Genomic DNA, 12,382 nt, shown 5'->3' on the forward strand with positions numbered 1-12,382 from the left:
TTTTACGAATCCAAAAAGTCTCCAATATCCATTACTTGGAAGGATTTTGATATAAGGCAGCGAAGGTGGATTGAATTGTTTAATGAACATGATTGTACGACCAGGGTGATCGTAAAATTGTTCTAGCTGATGCACTTGGTGAAAAGACTGTGTTAAGAGTTAATGTCTGGCACGCTTGCCAAGATTGTCTTCTTGTGGATTGGAAATCAACTGAAGTAAAGTTGAGAATGGAAGTTTGAGAAGAAGTTGTAATTGCTAATTTTCAAATTAAGTCTTTTTAGTAAGGTCGTACTCAAGACTCAAATGGTTAACGAAGAAAATTAAGAATTAACCAAGGTAAAGAAAGAAGGGAAAAAGAAAGATTGCTGAGTTTGAGAATAAGATGGTTATGATTGAACTTGAAGTGTTAGTTGATCAATGTACCAAGTTAGTACATTTACTCCAGTGTTGAGTAACAACCACAGTGCAACAATACTTATATGTTTTATGGAGAAGAAATTTGGGTTACGGAACTGCTGAGTTTCTTAAGTATATTGGTTGCGCAGTTTCCGATGTAACGCCATAAGGACCATGAAACGTGTCGATTTTTGGCTGATTTGTGGAAGAAATGCTTCTGGATAGAGAAGATTCGATCACAAAAGAATTTTGGTAGGCCCTGAAACTATGGATGAGTCTTCTCAAATTATTCAGGTGATTAAGTATAACCTGAGAGTAGCCAGGATTGGCAAAAGAGATTAATAGTTGAACATGTCACTAATCAAGTGTTTAACGTAGATGATCTTATAATTTTGAAGTTTTCGCTTTAGAAAAGTATGATTCGGCTTGGAAAGGAAAGCAAATTGAGTCCTAAGTACCTCGGACTTTATGTGATCATCGAAGAGTAAGTGAAGTTGCTTGAATTACTTCCAGAGTTATTGTAAGAGCATGATGTGTTTCATGATTCAACATTTTTAGAAATTTCATCACGAAGAGAAATAGTGAGATTTGGAAAGGAGACAAAATAAGTCTTAAACACATCAGACCGTTTTTTTACCACTAAAGGAATCGATGAAGTTGCATACAAGTGGTGATGTCTTCAGAATTGGCTAAGGTGCATAATGTATTATATTTCGATGCGTTGTCACTAGGTGGCAGATTCGTCACATGAAGTTCCGGTGCAACTGTTGAGAATTAATCCGGATTAGACTGGTTGAGGAACCAAGGACGACTTTGGATTGGAAAAAGAATGTATTGAGAATTAAGACGGTGAACTTAGTGAAAGTTTTGTGGAGGAATCATTCAGTCGAGGAAGCTACATGGGAGACAGAAGATCGAATGAGGGATTTGTATCCTAGATTGTTCTTCGATCACTAGGGGTTATATGTGGTTGTTTTGAATTTCGGGACGAAATTCTATTAAGGAGGGTAGGTTGTGACATCCCGTCCCGGGATTATTAAAACGTACGTGTGAAATTACCATTTTACCCCCTAGTTCGTTACTTTACGTGTAGTTTTGTGTTGTGTGGTGTTGTAGGACCACACACACACTCATACACTCTCTTTCTCTCCCGGGATTCCCTCCCTCTTTCCCTCACTCTCTGTCTTTCTCTGTCTGTCTCTCTCTCTCTCCCCAAGTTCTTCCTCTTCTTTCTTCAACATACGGACAACACACACATATACTCAAACCTTCACGAATCAAGAAACCAATGACACCATCGAACTCGTGAAGCTCGTACGAGTGCAACCATACCATTTTCAGGTAAGAAATCATTCGTTTTCACGTCGTTTCGACTTTGGCCGATTCGAGTACTGTTCATGCAAAATTAATCTAGTTAGTTTTTGGACTTTTGAAGCTTGTAGATGTGTTAGTGAGGTCCCAAGGAACCTCGGAGTACTTCGTTGGAGAAGTTTGGACGTCGGGATCATCGTGGTCAAAGTTGGCCGGAGCTTTCGAGGCTTTTTCCGGCGAATCCACGGCAAGTTAGGGGTCAAGGCAGGTATGGATGTGTTCGTCTCGTCAATACCTTCATTTTGATATATAGTACGTTGAAAATGGTTAAGAAATGAAGAAGTTATGACACTTTGAAGTTTACCCAGAAATTCCGGCAAAACACCCACCGCCGGCGAAACCAGTCCGGCGACGCGAGGAAGAAGACGCGCGCGTGGGCAGCGCGTGAACATGGCGCGTGGGGGCGCGTGAGAGCTCCAAATTGAGTTCTAAAAATTGTCACGCGTTCGTGACGTCGTGTAGATCACCGTGGTATATTCATACACCCAAATTGAGCAACGTATGAGAAAGTTATGGACGAATGTTTGGTGTATGTGCGTTAATTAACGTCAATTTGGTTACTTTTTGTATAGGTGAAAATTATACAAAAGAAGAGTGTAACCAATCTAGGGGAGGCTCAGGGACCTACGAGACGTCGATGTGATATGTGAGTGGGCAGTTATTTTTCAGTATATATATATATACGTATGCTTGACGTATTTTAAAAGAAATACGAATTAAATATCCTGTCATATATGCATCATATTTTAATATGTGCATTACCATAATTATGCATACTGTTGCATGGTGCTGAGGAGGCCCAGGTAAGCTACATTTGAAATACATTTGATATACGTATGAAATACATCATCACATGCATTAGTAGTAGTATACATTTATATATGTGTATTTGGTGCTGTGGACGCACAGGTAAGTGCCAGGTAAGTGGTATTCATGTTTGTATTCAGTAGTAGCTTGAACATTTATTGAGCGTGGAGCTCTATTGATGTGAATTACGCTTAAGCATTTATTGAGCGTGGAGCTCTATTGATGTGAATTACGCTTAAGCATCTATTGAGCGTGGAGCTCTATTGATGTGAATTACGCTTCAGCATTTATTGAGCGTGGAGCTCTATTGATGTGAATTACGCTTGAGCATTTATTGAGCGTGGAGCTCTATTGATGTGAATTACGCTTGAGCATTTATTGAGCGTGGAGCTCTATTGATGTGGATTACGCTTGAGCATTTATTGAGCGTGGAGCTCTATTGATGTGGCATATTCTCGAGCATGAATGGCATATTCTTGAGCATGAATGATATACCCTTGAGCATGTTGGCATATCCATACATACGTATATATGTTATTTTCTGGGAAACTATACTTGTTTTACGGCGAGGGGTTACAAAGTTTTGAGAAGTGTTTGGATTTGGAAAAGAATTGTTTTGCTGACCCACTCAACTTTGTTTTGCACCCCTCCAGGTTCAAGAATTGCAAATGTGTGGTGACTACGAGGAAGTTCAACGGTGTTCTGACAGAATGGACCAAATGAGGACTCACCTTCGGGTGTTTCATCTTAGAAGTTGTATATTTTAAAGCTTCCGAACTGTGTAAATGGTTACGTCACTCTCACGTGACGGCCAGCATGCCCTCCTTCGGGACGGGGTGTGTCAGAAACAATCTTCACTGTTCAATTTCTTAAAATCAACATTTTAATTTGGTAAAGTCGAACTTCACCGTTCATTATCCAAACTACCGAAGAATAATTAAAAAAAAAAAAAAACAAAATAACAAGCTAACATTGTCCAAGACAAGTTAACTAGCTAAGACACAAACCTGATACTAAGTAACCAAAAGAAAGCACAACCAATCAATCAAAACAGAAAACTCTTAACAATTAACCAAAATAAAACTCCATATAAATATAATCAACTATGATCGTTGAGTTAATCAAATAATAAATTATTATTTTAACGTCATAATATACTTCTTTGAGGAAAATCTGTGTCACTTAAATTTGATAAAAACACCATGTCCTTGAAGTGCCACATTCCACAACCACCTCCCTCTCAATGTAGAGATTTTCCAGTGTGATCGGAACACGAGATGGTACACCACGTATTATTATATATACAAATTGTGGGATATGTGTGTTAAAAACTTAAAAACTTAAATATTAAAATTTCTGACCACTTATAAAAGCAGATAGTGTACCATCCGTATTCCGGTCACAATAAAAAATTTCTTCTTTTGATGAATACTAAAATATTGGGTTTCTCATATGGCATGCACATCATCTAGCATGCATGCAGGAGACACTAGCCAACTCGAAAGAGATAGCACACTGTATATTTTGTCGAACATGAGGGCAAGTTTAGGGGACTCCAAGGAGTCAATATATAGCTTCAATGGGAGATATTCCGAGTCTCAAGGGGTCCTTTGACACCTATTGCATCCGCCAGTGCTTCGCTCTTTAGTCAAACGATCAATCTAGCAGATCGTGCGCGGATCGAAATTGTTGTCTCATACGTTCTACCTTACTCTAACAAGACTCGTGAAAGATATATGGGAGTAGGTAACAAATACAATGTTAATGTATCCGCTCTTGACATCAACATATAGGGATAATATTTGCACCTATTCCATTTGGATGCACGTGCATGTTCATCCCTTTCAAATAACGTATTTTTACTTTACAAATATTATAATTAGAATCGTCTAATTTCTTTAACACCATTAGTAGAACAAATCATTTGAATTAAAAAGCATTTAGTCATTTAACAAATATACGGTTTACTTAGTATCAATACTGTCGATTTGTTTCATACATTCCCACCCCCCCCCCCCCCTCCTAAAAAAAATTGGGAGTATTAGAAAGGATGAGTTTTCTAGTATAGTTCCATTCTCCCTCAAAATGAACATAACGTTTACCTTCAACTTTTTTTTATAAGGAAAAAGGCAATATTTCATTTCATTTCCAAAGTTTGACAAACTAAGAACATAAAGGCAATATTTCATTTCATTTCCAAAAAGACGATACTTCAATATTAAGTGTCAAAATGAACATAACGTTTACCTTCAATATACTTTGAGCACGATGAATCATCCATTCTAATTCTACTTAAAAGACCAAACGAAACCATAGTTCATATGTCATATATATTAACAAAAGAGATCTCTTATACGTAATACATTTACTAATAGACTATATATAACACTTAATATTACAATTCGTGCACACAAAATGGAGTCCAACATATACTGGCTACCAAACTCTCTAAAAACGGGTACTATATTGTACGTGGGGCAGTCGTTATTAGTTTTATCGCATTCACGAAATTGCTTAATTGTCAAAAATTGTTTAGGAGAACTTACATGCCTAGTTACTCTAATTAACTTCCCAGGTGAACACAACATGGAGGGATCTTCTCCTTTTATGTAAGGGTTCAACAAGTTTTTCCCTCTCTAATTTTAGTCATCGATAAATAAATCAAATGAAAACAACATAAAAAAAATAAATATGAGCGTGTGAGAAAATTAAAAAAGGTATGTTTATCATTTTTCTTAAAAAACAAAGAGGGATGAATAGAAGCCAAATTATGTGAAAAAATAAAGGTAAAATGGTCAAAATAATAAAATTATAAACTTCTAAATTATCAGCTTTTCAATATGTTGTCTTTGTTGACAATCTTTAGTCATTATATTGTCGATATTTGATCAATAGGTTCTCAAAATTTAACGTCGATCAGATTAGTACAAGACATCCATAGATATAACCGCAAATCAATGAAATTCCATTTCTCAAACTATATGTGTTACAAAGAACAAACTCAAATGTGAGCCACGTAATCCCAAAATTCCAAATATAACAAGGAGGAATGGTAAGGGGCAAAAAAGAAGACCCAAAGACAATCGAAGGCAAAAATGGACACATCTGGGTCTCCCATCCCATGTGAATGAACTACCACCCTCATGGGCCATCACTATATATGATAAGGAAGGTAATAAAAAAATTGTAATTTAAAGTGTTAGACATATAAGGCTGTGTAAGATACACATTCCCCCCAACCCTCGCAAACCGGGGAGCCTTGTTGATTTGGGGTCGCCCTTTTAGACCATATAAGGTCAATTCAATTTCCAACCATCATTAGTTCCATTGGAGACTCCATTGAAATCTTCTATTTTCCAGCTTTCTTGAGACATCCAGATGCATCTTAAAATCTTTCATGCCTTCCACCAGAAATGTTGGTCATGCAGTGTTAGAATTTAAAGGTATTGTGCTTGTATTCTCTCTCTGTTTTCTTCCCACCATGTCTTCGCATTCATCTCCCCAAACCTTTCGCGGCTGTGCAAATAACAGAAATAAGGTCATGAGCTGCCTCTCCGCCAACAAAATGAGAAATTACAAAATATGAATCATGAAAACAGAATCGAGAACTGGTTGTATGGAATAAGGAAGTAAATGTTGAGCAAGAAAAAACTAGGTTTCTAAGCAAGATAAAGAACTAGATGAATGGAAGTAAATGCAGTGAAAACTTGTAAGTACCATATGAATGACTCAAATTAGAAAGTGAATGAACATGGCAGTGGATCCATTACCTGAATCTGACACGCCTGAGCTCCCGAGTGCCATCCGCTAGCTGCCTAATGGTTATATACACCCCAGGCTCATCTTCCTCAACCCATTCCGACTCCACTTCACTAGCATTGCTAATTGAGACTGAAGCTTCATCTCGAGAGGAGGTTGTTGTCCGCGATGCATCAAAAGATGATGCCTCTCCCTTGTGGCCACCTGCTCCATAAGCACTTGACCCACCAGCATTATAGTAGTGACCACCACTGCCACCACCATGATCCAAACCATCAGAGGGGAAATACCCTCTACTTCCAGTTCCAGACGGTTTATAGTTGTGCCTCGGTGTCCAATCTTTGTTCACTGATGGAGCCATAGGGCTTTCCATAGCAGATCCCATCCTTGAGTAAGAAGAATCTCTCTGCTGCTGAGTACAAGCGGTTAGTATAACATTTTGGTCTACACAAACTTCATAAACCACCACAAACCCTTTTCATTTCTAGTGTCTAGAGCAGAGAACTCTATCACAAAAACATGAAAAAATGATAAAGAAAACATTAATTTTCATTACCTCATCTTCGGATCTTGGGGGAGTGTGAAGAGCTTGCCGGTTGAATCTCTGGACATTGTAGAGCTCCATGATGCGGTCATAATTCTCACCCCACCATCGCTGCGCTTGCCATTTGTTGAACATCTCTCGGCTTCAAATTTCAAATCATATATAATCAATTTATGGCACACAGGTAATCAACATTCAACAACTAGATTTTACGACATTTTCAGAATCACAGCCACATCAAATTAAAGTCCCAAAACATTATAAATGTTCCGTATACGCTCCAAAGAGATATGCTTGTCTGTATAAATGAAGGTCATTGGCATACCTGAAACGAATTCGTTTGAGATCATTTCCCCCATTAGGAAGAGATACAAAAGTAATGTGTACGCCGGGTTCCACCTGTGCCATCCACTCCTTAGGCTCATCCTCATCCTCTAGCACAACATCACAAGACTGTGCTGATATTGATGCACGATCACCGCCACCATATGGTCTAGTAAATCGAGAGTCCGATCTTGCACCCAACTGATGATTAGAGGTGAAGTCCCAAGCAGGTGTAGAACTTGTGCTTGCACCTCCCATATAGGGGTACGGCATCCCTTCAGAAGCAGTATCAAAATCCGGGTATCTCGGCCGTCCTTTCTTATAATTGCTTGACCCTGTGCATGGTTTGCATTGCTTGTACGCACCAGAGAATTTCAGTGCCATATCCTTAATCTACAAAATGTTAATAAATGGGGTTGGTCAAGCGTCCAAGAAAGCTCTACAATGATTAATTGAAACATACATTTTATCCCAATTTTTTTTTCAATAGTTTGGGACTACTGGGTAGTCCAAAATATTAACGGTGAAGATTGACTCTAAGAAATCAAACGGTGAAGATTGTTAAAACAGTCAAGCTACTTGGTAGGTTGGATGCCCGAAGACAAACCCCATTCTATCATTATGAATTTTCCATGTCAATAATGTAGAGTAGGTTTTGAATATTTAGCAGAAAAATAGAAAATTTTCCTCCAAAAACATAACATAGAAATGGATGAAAACAGTTTATACGTGATAGTTCCATGTGAAGAAGCAAACATTTTACTTTCTTTACATGTAGTTTATCAAAGTGTAGAAATGTGATGCATAGTTCATAAGCAAAACAACAATTACTGTGGAATAATGGAAAGTACGTATTTATTTGGAACCAAATTTTTGTGATTGGTCTTGCTGAGACATCCATACACAAAGAGATTCTCCCATATCACTTATTTATTATGTGTCAATCGTTTATTAAACAAATAATGCACTTTTTAAATACACGGCAAGCATTTACAAGCCGGTGTCTCCACTAAAACTAAATTTCATTTTCATGAGAAGAACTATGTCGTGTGGATAGGGAAAATGTGGGTTCTCGATGAGGGGATGAGGGAGGCAGATTGTCTGCCCTCCTGTTTGGATGCCCTTCCCATCCCCTCTTATTTGTGCGGTCACGGTTAAGCCACGTCAACATTTTATATTTCTATTGCTTTTTATCGTATTGCCTCTATAAAAAAATCAATATAAAATATTGACGTAGCTTAACCGTGACCGCACAAAATAAGAAGGGATAGAAATGATACTCAAACAGGAGAGCAGACAATCTACCTCCCTCGATGAGGGTATAACATACAATCGGTGACACAAAAGAATCTTTGGAGCAGGTGGATAACGAACTGTAGCATTCCTTGTGTTAGAAAAGTGAGTCGTGCTAGCAAAAAGCCCCAAAGTGAAGGCAGATGATCAAACAAAATCTTGGATGATTTTATGTACTTTATTTTCTTCTGCTATAACATGACCCGTCTGGGTCGGGCTGTCATCTACTGGATTTGTATTTTCTATGTATTACTTTAGAAATGCAGTGATTAGACAAGAATTCAAAGGTGGGTCACCACCAAAGGACATCAATTAGCAGTCTCTCTTTTTCCAAATTTAAGTAACCATTTGTCTTTTCTCGACACCCCAACCAATCCCAACCCATCCATTTACTTATTGTGTAAACTCATACTAATTGACATTTTTAATGTAATTGCAACTTTTTACTATACATTTCCTATATATTTGTTGATAAAAAAAAAAAAAGAGCTTAAATTAATCATTTTCACAACAATTCAGACTAAATAAATGAAAAGTAAAATATTAGGCCATGATTAATATCAAATGGGAAGCCATTTAGATTGAAAAGTCAGTATCATGATGTTTTAATCGTTAATATATGTTTAAAATATAAAAAAAAATCAAGATTTAACGATGTAAACACCTGGATACCGGGTACTATAGAGCACCCAAGAATTTTTGAATCAAGTCAGATAAAAACATTATAAATCAGACCAAAAAAAAATTCTGAAATGAATATAATAGTCACGTGTGTAGACATCGTATGATAAATTAATACGATATTACATATATTATATATTCTAATGACATGATAGTTAAAGTATACGTGTCCCACCATTGCTCACTTAGAGGCCAGTGTCTACCTGGTTCTTTTTTTTGGACTTGGTCTACCTGGTTCTTTATTCAAACAAAATAAATAACATATGGTACTTTGTTTTTCATAAAAAAAAATAAACAAATTTTTGGTGCATTCCTCCGAATTGTTCCATAAAAAATTAATAGTTGGATGCATAGATACCCTACCAAAAAAAATATTATAAACCCACTACTGCATTTAACAGCGATTGTAAGACTCCTACAAATGAGATTATTGTCATTTCATTATCTGTGAATATCGTTTTTACAAAATAAATATATATTTTGTGAACTATAAAAATAGGATAGTAATTTTCACATGTTTGTGTTTATTTATGCGTTGTGTTTAAGATCGGAAGTTTGTAACTAAACAAGTGGTTAAAATGATTGATTGCATGACATACTCAAAGTTGACATGTGACATACTGAGAGTTGTCTCCCTCTCTCTCCCCTCTTTTATTTTGTCACAATACAGAATCTAGACTGGGCTCACTGCCAATTTGAGTCCCCGTGCCTATTGATAATTAGGTTATAGCCATGCAGGTGTAGGATGGGAGTATAGGTATCAAAAGGTATTTTTATTTCATAAATTCAAAATTAGATTTTGCAAAAATACGCTCCAGTAACCGATAACATTACATGTTAAATATCTAACGAATAATTAAAGTAATATTTAAACACATAAAGATGACGCCACCAAAACGACGCATTTGATTTTCCCAACAACACAAGTGATTACTCCATCAACACTATCCCAACTACACGAATTATTATTCATCCATTTGAAAGAAAACAGCAAGCCAAACCAATAGTGGAGGATGTTCATATATACGGGGGAAAGATGCCAAAAGTAGACCCCACGATATCAGACCCGCCCGGCCCCCCCCCCTTCTCAATGCACTTATGATTTTATTTAATTTTTATTATTTTAGTGTTTTCAAAGGAAAAAGAAACTGGAAAAAGCAAAGGCTGTGTAGGTGAACTGGTGAAGCAAGCAAGCGACACACATCCAGAGACAGAAAGAGATAGATAGAGAGAGAAAGACACAGTCACACAGAAGAGAGAGAGAGAGATTGATTAGGAACCTGCGCCGTCAGGCTTTTGACGGCTTCTTTTGTATTTGGGGTGCCGCTGCCACGCGCTGCTCCTTCTTCTCCTCCATCGTCCGTTTGCTTCGTACATGCTATGCACGTAAACATCCTTCCTGCTCCTCGCTTTTACCTTTTTACCCCTGAACAAACCACGTAATTTCAGTTTAGTACATGAAATTCACATGAAAACAAAACTTAACAAATTCATCTATCTTTTTTTGACGGATGGATAAAGGGGATGGAATGTCCAAGCTCTATCTTTTGCAACAAAAAAGACAAGGTGTGGCTAATTACAGTAATACCCTAGAAGTAAGGAATTTAAACGGGGGCAATTGGGACAATTTACTGGGAAATAGAACAGTCCGCGTGCGCTGCTGAGTGTTATTTTTGTTTTTTTGTTTGTGTGGAACATCCTTGGAATTGGATGGACTGCAATCCTCAGAGAGTTTTAAACAAAATAATAGAAGGGGGCAAAAAGTTGACGAGCGCTCTTCTCGTAATAGAATAGATAGATAATAGTTGCGAAAACCAAAAGAGTCACTGCCCGCCAAAAGCCCAAAACTTGTTTGGTTGGCGAGAAAATGTGAGAAAATACAAAGGAAAAATAAAAACAAAAAGAGGGAGAAATATGAGAGCAAGTGTGAAATGCAAGGATTCGAGTTGTTTATTCTTTGGTCCTTGAATTCTCCCCAGGAAACAAATGGGACCAAAGAAAGAGAAAGAAGAACAAAAAAAGTGAAAAAGGAAAAGAGCTCGGGATCAGAGAACAAGACCGAGAAAATCCCTTAAATATAATGAGTCAATAATTGAAAAGAAGCAAAAAAAAAAAAAAAAAGGGGAAAAATGGAGTAAAAATCGCAATTAAAAACTTCAAAGTGGTCTCAAAACTCAATTTTCCTTCGGTGTTGGGGAACACCGAGTGATACGAAATTGGATGGATAAGATTGATTTTAGAGGCTCTAACGATCGAGAAAATCAAATCTAACCGTTAAAACACTCGAAGTAATACGTGCAATGAAGCTTGAAACCGCATTCTTAATATTTTTTGTTTAATAAAAAAATCCAAATAAATTACAAAAAAAGAAAGTAACGACAACATTTGTAATAGAGAACAAACCAAATCAATTTCTTCCATTTATCTCTCTTTTCCAAATTTCTTTCCTTTTATGTAAAATCTCGTCGACAATTTGTAACTTTGTTCCTCCAAAACTCCAAAGGCAACGAGAGAGAGAAAAAGAGGAGAGAGAGGGAGCAGCACTCTGAATTATTTATTTTATTTTATTTTTTGGGGGGGAAGGGACAGGTGTTGGGGTATGAAAGCGGTGGTTGCATGGACCAAGAGACAGAAAATAAATTGAAATAAATAAAAAAACTTGAATGTCATTATTATTCGACAGCGACTTACCGAAGCAAAACCCGGCTCTGCTTTTTGATCTTGTCCCCTCTTCCTTCTTCCAAGTCCCCCTTCAACCTTCAGCTTCACTACCGAACAGAAAAGTAAAAACAACAGTCGAAATCTCACTCCCCTGTCTGAATGGACCGGAAACACAATTAGAAAAATGTGGTGTAGGGAATTCAAAATTCTCAAAAACAAAATAAACTTTGAATACAATTCTAGCAGCGTCCCGGAGTTGCATGGTTCATCAATTACCTTTCCGACGCGGGATCTGGATCGCACCACAGAGGCTAAACGGGCGGACCGGCTGCCGCTGTGGCCGATTGGGTCTTCAATCACAGCCTGAATTCGTTTGGCGGCTCTCAGTCTCAGCCCATCCTCATCCCCATGTCAATGGAATGGGCATTGATCATGCTCCTCATGGTATGACTCGAGCAAGTTGCAGCAGGCAGACTGGTGGCTGGCCTTCAGCTTCACAGAGAGAGAGAGAGAGAGAGAGAGAGAGAGAGATGGAAAGAGAGACCC

The 12,382-nt window shown here is 37.6% G+C and overlaps 1 protein-coding gene across 1 annotated transcript; it reads right to left on the minus strand.

The window, feature by feature from the left end:
* Positions 1–5,528: 5,528 nt before the first annotated feature.
* On the minus strand, positions 5,529–12,382 carry LOC137711648 (protein BREVIS RADIX). The gene is made up of 7 exons (XM_068450902.1): positions 12,113–12,382; positions 11,867–11,991; positions 10,456–10,601; positions 7,203–7,594; positions 6,890–7,019; positions 6,345–6,742; positions 5,529–6,090 (listed from the first exon to the last, which is right to left on the minus strand). Exons 3-7 carry the CDS (start codon positions 10,567–10,569, stop codon positions 6,012–6,014), a joined length of 1,113 nt encoding a protein of 370 aa, XP_068307003.1. The 5' UTR covers positions 10,570–10,601; positions 11,867–11,991; positions 12,113–12,382; the 3' UTR covers positions 5,529–6,011.

The sequence above is a fragment of the Pyrus communis genome, chromosome 12 (assembly GCF_963583255.1).
Source record: "Pyrus communis chromosome 12, drPyrComm1.1, whole genome shotgun sequence".
Taxonomy (NCBI): domain Eukaryota; kingdom Viridiplantae; phylum Streptophyta; class Magnoliopsida; order Rosales; family Rosaceae; genus Pyrus; species Pyrus communis.